This window comes from Onychostruthus taczanowskii, unplaced genomic scaffold (assembly GCF_017590055.1).
Source record: "Onychostruthus taczanowskii isolate IOZ18803 unplaced genomic scaffold, ASM1759005v1 scaffold44, whole genome shotgun sequence".
Taxonomy (NCBI): domain Eukaryota; kingdom Metazoa; phylum Chordata; class Aves; order Passeriformes; family Passeridae; genus Onychostruthus; species Onychostruthus taczanowskii.
Genome location: NW_024501903.1, coordinates 6,007,382 through 6,027,789, shown reverse-complemented (window position 1 = coordinate 6,027,789; position 20,408 = coordinate 6,007,382). Strand labels below are relative to the sequence as shown.

Here is a 20,408-nt window from a genome sequence, read left to right as displayed (position 1 = left end):
TTTTACAGAAAAACAGGACTAGGAACAAATTGTGGGGCCAGTTCCCTATTGCACCAAAAAATGCTATCTTACTTGTACTCAAAAGCATAACTGAGCTATGAGAACATCCAAATGCAATGCAACAACATTAGAATCTTCTCTTTCCAACCACAATTTCATCATTTTTATGTCTTTAATGCTGAAAAGGATAGCTAAACAAAGTGCCACGACTACGGTTAACACAAGGGGTTAACAAATTCAAACCCAGAAAAATGTAAACTCAAAGTAAAATTTCCTTCCTGCAAATTGCAGCAATGGAATTGAAATTAAACTGCGTTTAGTTTAAATTCTATTATCACTGGAAATTCTTTTTTAAAAGTCAGCAGCTTTGGCATAATTATGTTCCTGGCCTGTTTCCTCAACAGTCTCAAAAGACTTTCCTGTAAAACAGCTTAAGTGCACATCCTACTCTGTAAAATGACAGAGTGCATAATATCAGGGTATCCATCACGTATAGATGTGCCTTTTTTCCCAACAGAGCACATAAGAACAAATCAATCAACCAAAAGAAGACTTCAGCATATCTTAGTGAAAGTATCCTGAAACAAAGACTTCTTTCTGCTAACTTAATAACAAAGACAACTGAGGTAAAAGAAGATGACATATAAGGTTATCTCACCAAATTTCATTATTCCATATTTAAGGGAATGCTTTCACAAATACTCCTGAAATCTTTGAGTAAACTGTTATATCACAATTTTCAGGGATTTCAGAGATTTTAGTAATTTCTCTGAATCCAAGGCAGAAACAAAAGGACTTAATTTTTATTTTGTTTTCTTAATAGCAGCCACAACAGCCCAGCAGTACCCAGCACCACAGCCCCCTGCACTCACCTCTGCATGGACAAAGAGCTCTCTGGGGGAGGCCAAGATTATATTCCACTAGCCAACAACAGCTGTTCATTCAGAGTATAAGCAGAAGCCTATAATCTTACAATTCAGAACAGGCTTATTAAAAAGCTGAAAAAAGGTAAGTTTTATTGTTGCTGTTGATATATTTTTTGATAACTTGCCTGCCTTGCTACCTATCCTGGCACTGTTACTACTAATATTGAATTACTTTTTAGCATCAGCTGGTAAAGAGAGAAATTTTTTGAGCTTTCAAATCACTCACATGTACACATCACTTCCTACTTTGCGAAACTTATTTCTAGCCTAGAGCCTTCTCTTCTTTTGGGAAAGATAAGATAACCCGTAAGAAAATATTTTGTGTTTCCTTCATGCACTGTCACTGTCATCAGAGACTAAAATTATTCCTTAGCAGAACCAGTTTCGTTTTCATGCTACCCAAGTTCAGGTGGTGGTTAACTAGAAAAAGCTTTGGCAACACAAAAGCCCTAAAAGTAAAGAAATAAAATACATACAAAACATTAAAAAAAGACAAACTCAGAGACAGAAGATCCCCAAACATGCTCAATTTACAGGATTTTTTAAAAAAGCTAAATACAAAAGGCGGTTGGGAACAAGAGCGTACTCAGAGAGTCAAATCTGAAAAAGATAAACCAAACTTCATGCAAAATCCTTGCAAGCTGCTCAAAAATCACTATCCTCTAAATTAAACAAAGGAAACACCATGTAACTCCCCCATATTTGTCATTATTTGCACAATTATCACTATCTGCAAGGTATGGTTGACCTCACATGAGGTCCCATGTTCACAGACTGCAGGGAATCATTAAAGAAGTGAAAACTAGGGAGACAAAAGCAGAGTGGAGTCAAGCAGGCAGCACATGCTCCAGAACAGCCAAAATTCAGACAAATAGATCAGGTTACACAAACTCAAGCAAGTGCAGACCAGTGTAAAACAGGAACCAATAGTTTCAGCTATCATATTACAGAAAAAAAACCCTTGTAGAAATGCAATACCAATACAGATAAAATGTTAATCTGGACAATATTTAATAGATTAATACTTAAGAGATTACTTATGTTATAGATATTTGGTTGAAAGACAAAAAATAAATATAATAGTTCTGGTAAACAAAAATGAACTATTGTGCTCACATTAGTATTTTTAAAGAAACATCTTGCAAATAATAATTTTCAGGTACTTCATTCATGCAATCAATAGCTATCACATAATAACAGAGGGTATTAATGTTTCTGACACTTTAGATTACCTACTTATCAATTTCAGCCCCCACTGAGAACAAAAGAAATACTGGGGGGGAAAAAACCCTCAACATATTTAAAATTGAAGCAGGTAAGACCTGGCTATATTATCTTTGTTGAAAAGATACTGTCTGTAGATACACAAAGGGATTCACATAGAGAATGTGTATTAAGTAAAGTAAAAGCACCAGCCTTTCCAGGTTTAACACTTTCTGGAGCGAGGATTTAAAAACAACTTCCTTCCCTGCAGGGTTGGACTCTTCTCCCACAGGACAAGCAATAGAACAAGAGGAGACAGCCTTAAGCTGTAGCCAAGGGAGGGCTGTTTTAGCGATTACAATAAAAAATATTCACTTAAAGTGTTGCCAAGCATTGGAAGAGGCTGCCCAGATTAATGGTGGAGTCATCACCCCAGGAAAGATTTAAAAGATGAGTAAAAGTGGCACTTGGGGACCTACGTTTAGTGGTGGACCTGGCAGTGCCAGGTTATAGTTAATCTTAGAGGTCTTTCCAACCTTAATTATTCTGTGATTCTACTCCACTTTTCTGATGACTCTGCAGTGACCAGGGCCTGAATAACATCTAGTCTTTACCACTACAAAAATATTTGAGATGTCAGCCAAGGGGAATATAACATGCTTATTATTTCAGTTCATGAGTTTCTGTCTTTGAGGTATTTTCTCCCATCATTCTTGATGTGCACCCATATGCTCTATCAGGTTTTTGGCTTTTTTCTGAATATCAGAACATCACTTCTCTGAGCAAAGTGCTATTTTCAGAACAAACACTATTTTTGCATTTCAGCTGTAGTAACAGCAAAGCTTTCAAGTGGGAGACTGTTTCAAGTGGGAGTCTGGAGCACCAGGTGAGTGCAGAACACACCCAAGGTTGTCCTCTTGCAAGCTTACTGAATTTGCTGCACTCACTGATGCTGTTTTGGTCTTGTGTAATCCAGTTGCTTCTGTTACAAGGATAACAGAGCTTGGACAAAAGTCTGTTCATCATGAGATCAGTTCATGAAGACTCAGTAAAATACATCAACTATTCTGATTCACAAAGTAATCTGTTTTGTCCTCCCATTACATAAGTTTTTTTCCTCTGCCTACTCACACAGGAGTAGATTTGCTGGGGTTTTTTTAGCTAGGACTATGCCCTCCTTACTTTGCTGTGCTCTACCTCCTGATCACTTACCATAAATCAAATGCTGATGCAGAATTATGTTTTTGCAGAATTAGGCTATTCAGCCACTGGAAAAAGTGAAACTGATCATCTGCATCTTTCCTCATTCCTTGAGAAATAACCAAGGCAAGCAGTACACAACCAGAAGTTATCTATCAGATGAGATGAATCACTCAGTAGTGAGATAACAACAGTATAGATCTTATAACATACAAAACACTAATATAACACTGTATAAAAAAAAAAAGGTTGACAGGTAGGCAGAAAAGGAGAAAAATTTTCAATTTTTTTGGAAATTATAAGAGGATCATTCTGGTAGGCGGTTTGGTCTTTGTATAAATCAGCTACTCCCTTGCCAGTGAGTGACATGAAAAATGTGTTTCCTGAAGCAAAGGGGAAAAAGGAAATAACAGTGGAGACATTGATGGAGACAATATGGAAAATTTCAGCATGCTGAGTTATTTTAAGTTTAGAAAAAATGCCAGGAACCCAGGAAAGAAAAAATATTACACCAGGGAGGGAATTTTACTTCAGTTTTTAAAAATGTGAACGTTATAATCTAACTTTATGAGAAAATATTGCAGCCAGTAAAACTGATTTAAACCCTCTAAATTGCAGCCAGGATGATGATTGGAGAATTGAAAAAACACTCATGAGAAGTAAAGGAAATGTCTTATTGGCTTATCTACAATTAAGTAAAACACAGGTTACCTGAGGAAGAATAATTCACTAGTACATCTCACAAAAAAAATGAAACAAAATGGAAGGAACAGTTTTATCACTGCCCAATGATCAATGGAACTGGTCAATTTTGGGCTAGTCATCAGTCTATTCACTGATACTTAGGAATAACTAAACCTGTCAGGACAAGGAAGAGGAATAAATTAGTACACCATTAAGAGTCCTGTTCAACCCTAATTACAAGCTGCCTTTTGTCAGAAAGAGACCAACCAACAACCAACCAAAAACCAACAACAGAAGGTATATATTAGGGGGTTTCTGTTGCTGCCTTTGTGTTCAAGAGCTTTACTTTAAACTGCACAAACAAGAAACTACACAGAGCCTTGCACGGGGTCCTAAGCTTGGTATCCCTGTACAAATATTGCAACATCACAGCAATTCTCTGATTGTGTCCAGAACTTCTGGCAGTGTTTCATACTATTCCTAGATACCTACTTCACTAGTGAGGCAATGAAATGCTTCTTAAAACACTGAACAATAGTGTGCTCATTACCAAGGGAGAAGCACACATAAAAATATTGTTTGGGGAGAAAACCACAGACCCTTATTACCATTCAGCTTCTTAAAACAAAAAATTAACTTCACAATACATACACATCATATTAAAACTGAATGAGGGTTTAATACTACCAGATTTCATGTAAGAAGTCTTTATAAATCTGACCTGAGATCCCTATGCTTTTGAGGAGAAACAAATCCAAGGCAGAAAGTTAAACAACAGAAAAATTCAACAACTCAAAAACAAATAAGAAATATTTGAGAATTAAATTCTGTTGTCTTCTGGTTCTCTTGAAAATGTATCTTCCATTTGAAAGAATTAATATTTAAATTAGGAGCTTTCTCAGGTCTTACCTATAGTAAGTGCTGAATCTTCAGCAAAGAGTTTTTGCTTCCAATTAAAAAACAAATGTTCACACCTGAAAGGTTTTGATTAATTATAAGACCGTCTTACACAACTGTATAAATGTGCTCATATATTCTGAAAGGGTATAACTTTGCTAAATCTATAGACATTAAAGAAAAAAAAGGTTAAATTAAAAAAAAAAAACTTTTAAAGTATTTTCTCTCCTCCAAGCACAGCACCATTTTTATCTGCTTGCTAGGTCACCTGAGCAGAAACTACTTTAGAATCATGTAACACATGACAAATCAGGCCTTATCTTCAAAGGTGGTGGTGGGAAAACCCAAAGGAATTTCAAACTCCTCAGATACCAACAAAGAATTTAATTATTAAGTGATTTACTACAGTATTTTGATACTATAATCTGCCTACAATACAGGAATGGGTCAAAGAAAAATTGAAACAACTCTGGTTCATTACTATATCCTCAAATGTTTAATGTGGATATTTTCAAATGTTTAATATAATGTCAGACAAGAACATCAGAAACAGAAACACTATTCTTTCCTTTTTAGACATCTTGCATAAAATTCTTTAAGATGCCCTGAGGGAATTAATGGAGACAAATCTGAACTCTCATCTATACTGGGAAAATGTCTGAATGAGGTATTTCAGCAATAAAAGCAGCTTTGTCTAAGTTTAGCTCTCCTAAAATCCCTTCTTAGGGAACCTTTCACATTCAGCGCTGTGGGACTGAAGACATCTTAATAGCAGGCAGCACAGAAATTATGTTGTAACTCACAGACAACCTTTCCCACAGTCTTTTGATCAGATGATGACACCAGTCCAAAGAGTCCCCCTTCAACAGGCTGGCCCAGTTCTCCCAGTACCACTCCAGCAACACTGATACCTTCTAACCATATTTTTCTGCCACAGCTCTCACTCTGGGGATGAAGCAGAAAATCTGCTCTAGAAAGGCTCTTTCTACTTACTGTAAGAGAAGACTTTGTCTTGATAGCCCCTTAAAAAAACCAACTGTTAAGTACTGGAGAAAAAAAAAAAATGGGGAAGGGTGAAGATGCAAAGGGAGAACTTCCAAATGCACAAAGTATTCTGTCTGCTTCAGACATAAGGACGGCATTTGAAATGCAAAACAGGTGTCACTTTTCACTCCAGAATTAGTAATGTAACATCAAACTGTAATTTTTTTGGCATAAAAATGCATTGAGATAAGGGACCAAGGCAGGAACATTTTCTTAGCCAGCTATTTGTCACTATGTCCACTGCTGAGCAGCACTTTAATAGCTTTAAAATCATGTACTGATATTTTAATATACACCAAAATATTTATTAGTCTTAGAATCAAATATCTTTATTTCTATCCTTTGTATACGAAGTTCCACTAACTAGAACAGTATTTCCTATATTATTGACACATTAAAATAATAAAAATATTTGTGCATCTCAATGCCAAATGCTGCTTGTAGAAACTGCATACACTGGAACTGAAATAATTTATATTGGGAGTTAGAAAAAATACTCATTTAAGCCAGTTTCACAAGTACAGTTCACTGCTGGAAGAACATGCTTAGGAAAATAAGACATCTCACAGAGGAATTATTTTTTGATACCCACTGCCTCTACAATACTGCATTGGTCACCAGCTTTTAAAAGACTCTCTGTTATTCAAGATGGAACAAGAGAATGAATGATCTTTGGTGGCTATCAAGATCATAGAAACAAACATTAATCAATCTTTTCTTTAAACATCATCACTACCATTCAAATCAAGTGAAGGACACTTTCTTTAAGTCTAATAAACAGCTCCAGAGTCAGATCTGATTACATAAAAGTTCTGAGTTTCAGCAGCTTAAAAGTTAAAAAAAAAAAACCAAAACCACCAAAAAACTCCTATTTTATCAAATATATGTGAACACTTCCAAATGTCAGGAATTCCAAGCACTTTCCTTAAGACTGGAAAATTGTACCCACTCATGGTCTCTTGACATCGTTATTTCAAAGTGAAACTGAGTTCAAGGACATGCAGATGACACAGGGAAATTTATTTGTCTACATTTTTGTCCCGAATTTACACGAAGTCCAATGAGTTGTACCGAACACCACAGAGAAGAGTACATTGTGTACAAAATAATCTTACTGAAAAGAAATATTTCCACATCTGCCTCTGTTCAGTTCCATCCTGCACAGACTGCAAAATGACAGCTCAGAGCAAATTCAGAGAAGTAAATTGTACATAAGCGTTGAACTCTTCTTACAAACAAGTAACAGAGATTTAAAACCCAACATGCAAGGGAGTTGAAGCACCTGCCAGAAAGGAGCTTTGTAAAAAATACAGCACATCTCTCCCTTTGCTATAAACATTTCAGCAATGAACAAAAGGAGGCAGCAAGGCTGTTACTGTTAACCCAATAAAAGATTTTCTTCTAATTAGGAGTGAAGCTTAGTTTATGAACTTTAGCAAAATTCAAGAGGTAATAAAAGAGTATGATTTATCCTATATACCAAGAATATTATTAATCCTAAATTTTTTGCATGAAGTTTCCAGGCATCACCTTATTCGTGAGCATCACCTTATATCACTGGATGGTTGAAAAGAACAGAGGCTGCCAAGCCACTGGACTCATCTCCACCAGAACCTAAAACTGCAGGAGACCACATGGTTTAGCAAGACCATCTTTCACTGCAGGTAACCCCATTAATTAGTTTATGATAGGAATTAAGTACATCTACTGCATGACCGATTGCAAAATAAGGAGTGGCATTTTGCCCATATAATGAAGAGAGCAAAAGCTTACTTTTCACATGTAGGATTCCTAGTCAGTCACTTACCTATCCCAAGCCTCTCAAGGAGATGTTAATACTAAACCTTTTCCCAGCCTCTTCCCAAATTTATTCAGGTAGTTAACTGTCCAAGGCAAGTATCCCTTACTAAGTTCATGTAGTTCCCAATACACATTGCTGACACAATTGTAATTCAGGTCTCTGGTCCATCTCTCATTACTTTGCCACATGATGGCTTTTGTGAAAGACCTCGTGCCTCCTTCAGGAAAGGAGGTAAACTGACATTGCATAGTGCAGATGAGAAGCACCATCCTCATTACCCTGGAAAATGTCAGTCTGAGAAGCTCAAAATAGATTTTAAGAATGTTATATATATATATATATAACACAATATAATAAATATAAGCCAAGGTTGGTAGCCATTCCAGAGATTCTAAATATAAGGCTAAAAGTGCTGATTCCAATGAATCTTTCAACGCCCCTACCTAAGATAAAAAAATACGATTAAAAAAAAAACCTTCAAGTACATGCTTAAATTATTATTTCCTGCCTAGCAAAAAGCTTAAGTCACTTGTTTGGTTAAATACTGTTGAAATCAAGGGGACCTATACACACTCTTGAATTCACTCCCCACGGAGTAACGCACTAGAGCATTTGCTAAACATGCCCTTGGGAATAGTGTCTTATGCTGCACACTCTCGCAAATATTTTGGCACATGTTTGTTTTGTTACCATGAATATTTCCATTGATAAACATGTCCATAGCTGTTAATAGGAAAAAGACCTGAAGCATTACTAAGGAGGAAATCTATCAAACAAATTACAACTGCAATATTGCATTTTTTTGAAAATTACAGTCTTAGTGAATGAGAAATTTCTCTACATGAAGAGATAAGAGTAAGGGACTCAAAGCTGTTAAGGTGAAAAATATACTACAGAAGTAAAGCAAGTTATTGCCACAGCCAACCAACAGAAAAATAAATTTTATTTGCTCAGCTTCCATATCTTTTCCATACTCACAGTTCTTTAATAGGGCACATAAATCCAAAAGAGCAAAGTATTTGCATTCTTAATCCCGAATAATTAATGAGCACTTTTCCCTCTTACTTCAATCAGAACCCCCTTATAGGAAAATATAAGCCAATTGATGCCATATGTCCCTCTGAATTGTTATTCCAGATGTATTCATTGTATTCCTTGGAGTCATAGAATAAAAGTTCCTGTTTTGCTGAAAAGTAACACATTCCTAAAAACTCAAATTAAGCAATTTTGAGTATAAAATTTAGTTTATTAATATGATTCATTTTTTTTGTAACATTCATTTCCTTCAACATTTTTTCCTGTAACCTAAGTACAAAATAAAGGAACAATTTACCGATAACATATTGAATTGTTGAGAAGCACAAACGCATTTAGCTTTAGCTTTTAGCTTGAGATTTCTCTGGCCAGAATAGTTAACTAACACTTAGTCATTTGAGAACTAATGTTTAAGTTTTCATTTCCATTAGCACAGAATAACTTCACCCATAGTCTGAAGCAGTAGGATTTGATCAGAATGCTTGCTTTTAAAACACTGCAATGTTTCATTATCTTTTTCTTTAGCCTTGTAACAAAGAAAGAAATAAAAATGCACCGGTTTTGTGGGAATATTTGCTTAACTGAAGGTTAACTGTGCTTTAAGTACTGCAAACAGAAAATCAGAAGCAGGGAAGGGAGTTGCAGCAATAGTTTTCCCACACTGCCCTGCCAACAACCTCAACCTTGTTGGGCCATTTTCTCTAAGGGCTAGAAGTAATTAAGTTTCATTGCTAAATCAGTCTTGAGGCTGTCTTGAGCAGAAAAATCACTTGTGCTTAATTGCATGCGGTGATGTGGTGAGCAGTCCATTAGGCAGACTGCAGACACCAGTTTACTTTTTGCAGCTCTGCAGGATACTTATAAATGAAAGTCATTATTTTATCCAAGCAGTCACTTGTATAATACATATTTCCTACAGAAAACAGTGGTACTTCAAAAAAGGTTCATATTTGAGTTTTTGCTACATACTTCTACAAAATATTATTTTGAGGGTTGTTGGGTTAAAAGCTTAAGTTCCTGAAACTTAGGAACAATAAAACTGAATATTCATTCTACTATAACAAATTTGTATTTAATAATTATAATTTTATCAATTATGATACAAATATTTAAAACCCAGAATATTTAAAAAACAAAACTGTCCATCATTTTTAATACAGAAAGATAAATATGTAACATAAATATGTAACATATGTGTAGTCACACACATCTGAATGTATGCACATGGCCAGAGGAATGCTCTCCATGACCAAGAAACTCTACAGACTCTTTTCTAATCAGAACCACATATTTTTCACCTGATTCCATCAACAAAGAATTAGTTTCTGTAAAATTTAGCTGCCAGGAACAGATTGGTTTCATGGTTCAGAGTGGGGGAATTGTTCTAGCAGCTCATGCACCCTATCATTCCTGCTGTTGGCAGACCAGATCTTCACCCAGCATAATCACCTTGCACTGAGATATCAATCAAGAAACACAATATAATCCCTCCTAAGTTATTAAAAATTGTAAAAATATTACAATACATTGCAATGAACCAGAGCAGGCTGTTACTACAGAACTTTAGCAATGTTAATTGCCATTAACATCCGCCATTCCTGATTCTTGAGTACCCACTCCTGAGCAGTGAGCAAAAGCACTTGATCTTGCCCAGAACAATAACTTCCTTAACATTCATAAAGATACCTAAATATCTCAGGCTAGACTGTTCTCCTGTTCTCTTGCTGTTATTTAGGTACAGGGATGGTCTCACAGGGCAAATGCATAGAAGTTTTTTTTTTAAAAGAAGGAAGATCGCCTAAGATTCTTAAGTTTGAAATCTATAGTACCAGTCTTACAGTGTCCAAAAAAGCCAGCTGTGCTCACCCAGTAAGGATCACAACCTGTCACATGATGGAAATGCTCCGGAGTCTCTTCCCCCTGCCACCAAATAATGTCACACCAGAAACACTACACCCTAGTTTTGGTATTGGTTCCCAATCCTAGTAGTCAACCTCCCTATCAACAATATTTTCCCATATCTTCACATTTTGGAAAGAACAATAAAACCCTTAGCCTTTATAAGCAGGAATTGCCTACCCTAGATACTGTCATTTTATTTTTCTACAGCCTAAGAGAAATGTATGTAAATTTTAACTTTTATATAATATTAATCAAGTATATGCCCAATAAAAGTAGGATTATTCTAGTTTTATACCTACAGAAAAATGTTTGAAAATTTATGCCTTTAAACATAGAGCAGTAGCACACAGAATCACAACACAATTGTTTAGGTTGGATGGAATGGAAAAAGCTTTCTCACTGACTATAGGCACATTCATCTTTTTTTCAGAAACCCAAAAAAAGAATTTCAAATTGCATTTTGATTTATGCAATCAGTTAACAGACAGGACAATTAAAAGTTACCAAATATAGCTATTATTTCTTGTTTGTGTTCAACAACACTTTAGTAAGTCTAACACATGGCCAAGAAGCATAAAATAATTTGAATTGAATGAGAACCCTGTTTTCCAAAGGGAATATTACATTTAATTAGCTGAAAATCTTTGAATGTAAGTAACATTTACACTCAAATTAAGACACTCATCCTTCAAAGTGACTGTTCAGCCTGGAGAAGCAAAGGTTGCAGGGAGACCTCATCCAGTATCTGAAAGGGGACTATAGGGAAGCCAAGAGGGGTTTCTTCACCAGGCACTGCAGTGATAGGGCCAGGGGGAATGGCTTCAGACTGAAAGTACATTTGGATTAGTTGTTAGAAAGAAATTCTCTACTGTGATGTTGGTGAGGGACTGGCACAGGCTGCCCAGAGAAGCTGTGGATGGCCCATCTCTGGAACTGTTCAAAGCCAGGCTGGATGTAGCTTTCAGCAACCTGGCTAGTGGAAGGTGTCCCTGCCCATGATGGGGAAGAGATGGAATCAGATGTTCCTCAAGGTCCCTTCCAACCCAAACCATTCCATATTCTGTGGTTGTACATACAGCAGTGATTTAGTCGACACGCGTGTATTTACACCGCCAAGTGTTAGTGAAAATGGTGCACATTCAGACACTGGCAAATTCTTCCAACAACTTGCACAAAAACTAAGGATTAGTTACATGTATGCTTTAGTAACACTCAGCATTTAAAAATACTAAAGGAATGTGAACAAATTCTTAGCTTTATCAGGTTAAGTACCTTCTTACAGTTGCCTATTTCTTCAACTCAATGAATCAACATACAAATGTATTGACACCACTAAAGTGAGAAAGAAGCATTATTCAAGCACCAAGCTCCAGTAGCACCTACTCTGCCCTTCCTCATGTACAGGAGGAAAAATCTCCCTAATCATGATCTTTTCTCTTGCAGAACAATGGAGTTGCAGGGGGCAATTCTGGGGATAGGTTTTAAGTATAAAGCAAAATGACAGCGTCATTCCAAGGCCATGACATAGAAGACTAAAAAAAACCTAGACTGGGAGCTAAATAGATTTTCTTACATTTAGCTTTGTTGCCATAATTTTTTATTGTCTACTTTTATCATGCACTAGCTGCTTTGCTGGTGCATAAGAGTAAGAAATCTGAAATACACAAGCTAAGTACTAATGAAGGAAAAAAAGGAGAATTCTTGAAAATAGGTAATTCCCTCCTTACTTTCATCCCTGCCAATACTTTCTTGGTGAAACACACCTGGCGAATACCCCTGGACATAATTTAATTTACTTTTTAGCCTTGTGTTTCACTTCATTAAGGGAAGTTAACACTATTCTAAGAAAAATACATACCATAAGCCTGAACTAAAGAAAATTACAATAATAATAAAGCCCAGTATGATACCCTAAATGCTTAAAGTATTAAATTCGATTGTTCCACTCCATGAAAAATAGACTGACTATATTTTCCATACACTTAAAAGAAAACTACAAAGCATGAGTTACCCAGATATTATTTCACTTCTGTTTTGAAATTCAAGTTCTCCGAGTTTCCAAACTTGTGTCCTACCTTTCTTCAGTGGTACCTCTCCATATTCAGAAATATGTAGCCACTCTCTTATTTACAGATATTTCTATCTTAAATTTACTCCACCACAACTCTGAAATTATTTAGAGCAGGTCAATACCCTATCAAGGCTTGAGATGATTTTTAGTAAGAAACAGACTATCTTTAGGCAAATAGAATAGCACAAGAGCAGAAAAGTTCTTCATATTCAACTACAGTTTTAAAACAAATTTTCCTTCCTCTTCATGACTAAAAATTAATGAAAAATCCATAGACCACTTAAAAAGGATAACCCAGGGCAAGCTAGACAAATAACATCTTCACACAACTGAACACACGGCAAAAACAGCCCTGGAACACTGTACACTGGAACAACTCAAAGGCAATCTGCTGGTTTTCCTCCCCAGGGTTCAATGGCATTCTCAACCTCTCTCTCTCTCTCTCTCCAACCAAGCTTTAGTTTTCACTGCATTTAATCAGAAGAATTATTTACTTTTGACTTACTTCCAGATAACACAGATAAGGTATGCCAGTCTTTGGCAATTAAATTACCTTTGAACTGTTACCCATTGTGACCTGCCAGAAGAATTTTCCAGATCCCAGTACTATTTTGAAATACTTCTGACACATATGCCCCAAACCAAAATCTTAAGCCAAAGGACTATAAAACAGTTCTATTCTTGTGGATATATTTTATCCATTGCTTCTTCTTTACAACAAGTTACAAAAGACAGGCTCTATACTACTTCCAAAATAGATTTCACTAATGAGAAAACTATAACTATGTATGCCAATAATTTGAGCTGTTAATTGATGGTTCAGAGCACTCTTATAGGATATCTTTTTAATTTTATTTTTTTAACACATTTCTTTTGAAAAAGCTAAAAATTAAAGATTATTTTCTTAGGACAGAGAGAAGGGACTCACTTGAGATGAACAGGCACTCTGACCTCCCTGCAACCAAACCCTTTCTTTTAGTTTTACAAATACCTTTGAAATATAAGTGGGTAATTTTATATGAGAAATTAATACTGAAAACTACTGGCACTTTGGATCTTACACAACATTCAGAAATACAATTTGGTTAAATTAAATTTACACTGCTTTGCAACATATTAAATTTAAAAAAACACATGTTTTCTGTGTGCCAGCAACCCTTAACCAGGGCAGGAAAAACAAAGAGGGTAAGATTCAAGAGACTAACAATCCTTTATATGGAGAAGAGATTATCTTTTAATGAATACTTAGTTCCACATTACGCAACTAAATATGGTGACAGGTGTAATAATATCTCCTTTGAATCACTCCACTGGCAAGTAAAATTAAGAAGCTTCTCCTCATGAAAAATGTAATCACAGTTTTTGTTAATAATACAAAAAGTTCATGTCTAGATGACTTTACTTCCACAGGAGAGTTTCCAGGAGCCTACACTGCACTATGCTATGGCATAGCAGACTGGGAAGAAAGGGGGCAAGGAAAACCTGAGCTGGCAGTAATGTCACTTCAACTGTGTACCCTCCTTTCCAAGGTTCTTTCAGTATGCCTGTGGAACAAAAAGTATGCTGCACGAAGGAGCATTTCAGTGCTCCTACTGTTAGATATTCCCTTGTAAAAGTATTAAAGAAATCACATTTTAAAGATCCTTACTGATCCTCTTGTTCAACGTTTAGCTTAGTGTGGTATTGCAAACACATCACTGATATTAACTATGAACACAAATCCACAGCAATTACTTTTTACAGATATCTGGGCTAAATTCATAAAACTTTGCACTTCATATTACTGAATTTACAGAAACACACAGAATGGTGACATCTCCTAAAAAAAGCTTTAAACAAAAACAAAGACCTGTCTGCTTTCAACTAAGTCCACTTTCAAGCATGGGTATGTACTGCCACAGCAACAAATACAGTTACATGTAATGCACTGCAAGGCAGTAAGCCATTTTAGGCTAGAAAAGCTTATATTTTTATGCTAACAGCCACAGAGATCATGCATGGCTGGTATCAGTTGTGGCTCTCTGGGAATCATAACTCTACCATTAGATCTATCGGCTATGTCAACCTATGTATTTCATGCATATTTTCCATGTACGGGTTCCACCCTCTCAGTTTATCCCCCTGCTCCTTCTCTGTGTGGATCCATTTCCTTCATCTACAGAGCCTGAGACCATCAATGATCTGTGAGCTCATTGTTCTAACCAAATCTCTCCTTCCTGTTCATCATCTCCTGTTCAGCATAGCCACATCCTACATGACACACTGGTTCTGGCATATCACTATCACAACATGAATAAAACTGGTCATTTCCAGTAAAATTTTGGGAGTTTTCTCTCTCTCTCTCTGTGTACAGTCACCAAACTGATCTTAGCTTGTGCCAAATGTATTCCATCCTGCTGCCATGCACTCAGCGACTCCTCACAGCCCATTGCTGCCAAGCCTTACTCCTCCTTACAGCTCTCCCTTCGGGGCTCAGCACACAGCAGTAGAGGCTCCAGGAATGCAGAACTGGAAAGCACAAAAAGTCACCTCTGAAGCAGGAGCCTCCTTGTATTCCTCTTCTCACTTATTTCAGCAGGCAGGCTGTTGCTGCTCTTCCCATCACTGCTGCCCTATCAGCCAGCGCCACAGAGACAGCAGGCCTGTCTGGCAGAGACTGGACACTGAGAGGAACTGATGGCAGCAGATCTGAGCCTATTGCAAGACCAGAAGCAGAAGAAACAGCCGGAGAGGCTCTCTAGGTGGTGCCAGGTCCAGGCTCCCCAAATGCACAGCTCTCAGCTGTCCCAACCACCAGCTCTCAGCCTTGTGTCATTAATGAAATGCATATTAAGATTCCCAGAGAGAAGCACAGTCATGGGATTTGGTGTGATCACATCTGCTCCCACAATTTTTGGATCATTTAGGCATCAGCTAGAAGTGGTAACAGAAATGAACAGGGCTCTGCCCCATGTGCCACCCCCACAACAAAATAACTGACAGGAATCACTAATTAACATAGACAACAACATACTGAATCCTGAGAATGAATTACACTTCTGGGTTTGATTCCCTCCCATGGATGCTACTACACTTAAACCCACCAATGAGCAAGAGAACTGAAAAGATTCTTCAGGAACCTCTATGATTAATATTCCACAGTTAAATAATTTTTGGCACTATGCACCCAGTTTTGGTAATTAGTTTTGGAAGCATAATTATCTAAACTCCTAACAGTGATTTTATGAACCGTACGCAAAAGTAGAAAGACCAAACCTATACATCCTAATTTTTCAATTTCTTCACGGAAAATAAATGAAAAACATAAAAATTCTACACACATAAAGACTTGATAAGGCCAAATGAATGAGGAAATGTTGAAAGGAGAAATAAAAGGGACTGCCAGTGGACAGACAATATTATAACTTATAAATCCACCTGGTAATGACAGCTGGATCATAATGGACAGCTTTTCATGCATCCTGTTTTGCCTGTAGAAGAAATGTTTGCACAATAATCTGTTCAGTGGTACCGACAGAATAATGCAATTTTTTTAAATTAATTTAAAACAAACAGGTATGACTTTTGCCTTCTAGCAGTGAACAGTTTTATCCCCTTTCAAATTTTAAATGGTGTAACATTTTTAAGTGTTGATGTGAAAGTTGAACAGCACTTTTGTACATTTGGATTGCTGCCTCTATATTTTGAAATTTCCATCTAAAAAGTTTCTCTGTTTTGATTTTCACTGCCAATTTCACACTTCTCAAACAGAATACAGTCAACTTCAGTTCATATTCAACTTTTATTCTGGCTCCCTTTCTACTTATGTGTGCAAACATCCAGCAAGTTCTTGGAAGGGCAAAAAAAATTAGTATGACTTGATAATTATATATTTCTTCTGGAAAAAATTAGCTTCACTTGAATAATGTAATTTCTCATTTTCAGACTAAGTAAATTATAATTACACAATGGAATTTAATGAAAATATCACCCTTGAGCGAAAACATTTTCTGCTGCATAAAGTCCAATAATAATACAAGAGAGAAAAAAGGTATTTTCTTTTCTCCCGCTGTCTTCTTACACAAAAAAGTCAATTCTGGATCATTATTACATATTTTATCTATAAATTATGTAGCTTAGCCTTAACTGCATTTCCACTGAGGTCGCAGGAATACCTCAGAAAAAGAATCACAGGACATCATACACCAACATGAAGTTGACTCTCTCACACTTCCTTTCTTGCTAACCATGGTTATAACTTCTCACCACTTCTGTTGCTGCTTCTCCTCTGGCTCTCTCTAGCCTTTGAGGTGGATTGACTGATAAAAAATCAGAAGGAATATCTGAAGAAAAAATTAAAATTTTTTTCTACCTTATCAGTGAGCTAAACTGGCTCAACAGAAGGTGTATCAGATTCAAAAATTACTAATATCATTCACAACAGACATCATTACATCTGTAGTTGTCCCAGTATTTTGGACTGAAAACAGTACAATTAGTTACTCTTTAAAAAAACAAACCATTTTCTTTTTCCATAATTCACACCACTGACTGGGTAACTACATAAACATTTTGGGCATCCTGGTCATTAAAACATAGAAAATTAAGCAGCCTTCACTGGGAAAAAAAACAAACAAAAAAACCAAAAAACTTAACCAGGGAATTTGGAAAGGATGCACATATTAGGTAACTAACACTTCTGGAAATGGCATTACGTTCTTCTGCAGAATATAGCAGTACACAAAATTCAGAGGGGACACATATATTCAAAAAAGCTAAAACTACAGACAATGGCAGGACATGATATCTCAGGTACATCTTCAGACACTGATGCAAAGATACATTATTTTGTCACAAAAAAGAGATTAAGGCAACTTCATCAGCATAAAGAACATTTTACAGTACAGCTGGGACTCCAGGGTCAGTGTAGGTCAAGATTCCACATTGAACACTGTGTCTCTGCTAAGAACTTTTCACAAACTTATTAGTAATTTGATCAAAATAATATCACCAGGAAAAAACACTGAGGTTTCTAACAATGAAAAATCCCACACACTGTAGCATCCAGCTGTGACAATGCCAAGATCTTTCCTCATTTCCAGCATCATGACTCACTGTAGTATTTCATTTTTAAAATTAAATTCAACCTAAGTATAAATGGTACCAACTCATATTGGACATATTTAACCATCAATGTTCAATACCATGTTTACCAGATATAAAACTGTACATAGAAGGAAAAAAAAAATTTTCACCACAAACAGAAGCATGTATGAGCAACATAATATTCAAATACATTTATCCTCTCTGGAATAATTGATGCATTAATACATTTATATATAACATGAAGTTAGTATTTCTCAAAAGGAACAAAGGATGAAGTAACCGCTCCATAGCTATCCAGTCATAAATATTGACCTCCTGTGAATTTCTCTAGATTTGACTCTCTTTAATAGAAAAAATTCAGTGAAAAACTGGAGCCCAGCCCTTGGCAAAGCAGCTGAAAGGCTCTCTTGAGCCACTTCTATCATATGGCTAAGTAATGACTGAAGCAAAGAGAAGAATAGAGCATTATTTGAAAAATACTTCATTTCTGACTGGGCAGTATTTAAGTTCCTGTTCTCCTTTAAAACAATACTGGAATGTAGGTATGCACATTATATATAGTCCAGCTCTCTTCACTTACCTGCAGACAGTATGACTTCCAGGAATTTATAAAACACTACACTAATAAAGCATTATATCACACATAAATAAGAAACAAAATAATAGATATATTTATCCTTACTTCTCCATGTCTTAAAGGTGTGATAGCTCCTCTTGCTACCGCCATTCGGAACAATGTTTCTGTGGCCTGCATCAACAAATACACAGTCAAATTGGTTATGAAAAACAGACAATACAGCTCATGAAAATTAGTTTCGACTTTTATAACATTTTTTATATTTTCTGCTACCTTCTAGCACATATTTTACAATTGAATTGCTCCAGTAATTCCTTTAAAACAACCTGCACAGTTTAGGCAAGGTGAGACTTATTGAGGATTTTGGTCTCAGCCTAAGTAACAGACATGATCCCTCAGGCAACATCACAGCTGTTCCAGAAGACTCTTTGAGCAGGTCAGAGATGCTCAGCCCCAGATAATTGTCCTCCAGAAGCTGTAAGGAACATAGTTGGGGTACTGTGGAAAAAATAGCTACATGGCATTTCATGACTCATGCAACTGAATTTCAAAATTGTTGTTTAATAATAATACACATTTAAACTGACAAATGAGTATGAAAAAATAGTATGATGCAGCACTTTTCCTAAAAGCACCTGGCCCCTCTTAATTCTAAGTAATAGTGGGATTATAAAAAACAACATTGTCATGAGCAAAAGGCACAAATTTGAGGAAATCTCCTATCTTTAATTAGGTTGAATACCTTTCTGTATTAGTTGCCCCATCCTTTATTTAATCCAGTGAGACAATACTCTGACACAGATATAGGTTACTGGCTTAATACAGACTATCATAGGTTCTGTACCACTCATCTTTCTACAATCTGGTTGGAAAAAGGCATGAAAAAAATCTGCAAGTTACATAAATTCATGGACAACAGCATACAACACATGAACAGATTTGTTTTAAAAACTTGTTTCCATAGCAAACAGTGAAGCTGGTTTCAATTTCAACTGTAAAAAAACATGGTTTTAATATCTGGTTCTAATTTAAAAAATACCCTGACATTTAAGGATCTATGTTAAGGAGTAGTTAGCAAACTGTTTGGGGAAAAACAACAACAACAACAACCACATTTATGAAGTTTATAAATAAAAGCAGTTTGCAGTAGCTGATCATCTTTCCAAACAGTGATTTGAAAAAAAAGCATCTCAGTGTTTCCATGAGTGCATGACTTGCTGGGTTCCCACTACCACTACCTTAAGAAAGCTGTATCTCAATAAATGTGGTATCGAAGACATCTCTTGAGATTAATTCCTCAGTCTTCCTAGAGACAGATTAAGTGAGGTTTACTGTTTCCTACATAATTTTCTGCAGAAAATAACTTAATAAAAGATATTTTGATTACGTTATTTTCTCCCCACACACCTGTAAAAGAATGTGTACACTCCAGAACATTGGGCTGCAATATCTATTACTTCATTTACACCCTCAAGGATGCAGGGCAGTGCTCCACTGCGATTCTCCTTCTCGAACCTTTCTTCTCTGAGAGATTAAGTGAACCTCAAACAACCTTTTGTATCTCACAAAATTGGCTTCTTTCACCAACGCTTTTAGGGATGCTTCAACCAAATTGAGCATTCTGTCAATACAGCTAAGCTGCTTTTGATTCTTTTGAAAAACACTGGTGTGTGTGACTTTCTTTTCACATGTACTAGTAAAAGACCTCTCTTAGTACACTTGTACTCACCTTGTTAATGCCAGATGTCAAAACCATTCAGAAACAAGGAAAAATCACAGCAATAGCAAATGCAACATCACAGATGTTTTCCAGTAGGCCGCCCCTCACTAAGAAGATTAGCCCTACAAACACAGCTTCCCACACAAACTGCATGGTGGGGATGAGGCCACCCATAGCTTTTGACTGGCAATGACAAGGCTGGAGAAAGAGCTATTGGGGGTTTCGGCATGCAAAATCCAAGAGGAGCCTTAAACAAGCTCATC

At 36.3% G+C, this 20,408-nt stretch overlaps 1 protein-coding gene across 1 annotated transcript in view; it reads right to left on the bottom strand.

The window, feature by feature from the left end:
* The window catches only part of TMEM135 (transmembrane protein 135), a 159,411-nt gene that overhangs the window by 72,687 nt on the left and 66,316 nt on the right, over positions 1 to 20,408 (bottom strand). Inside the window, exon 5 of the mRNA XM_041414155.1 lies at positions 18,531 to 18,596. Coding sequence (XP_041270089.1) covers positions 18,531 to 18,596 — 66 coding nt within the window. The remainder of the gene's footprint in view (positions 1 to 18,530; positions 18,597 to 20,408) is intronic.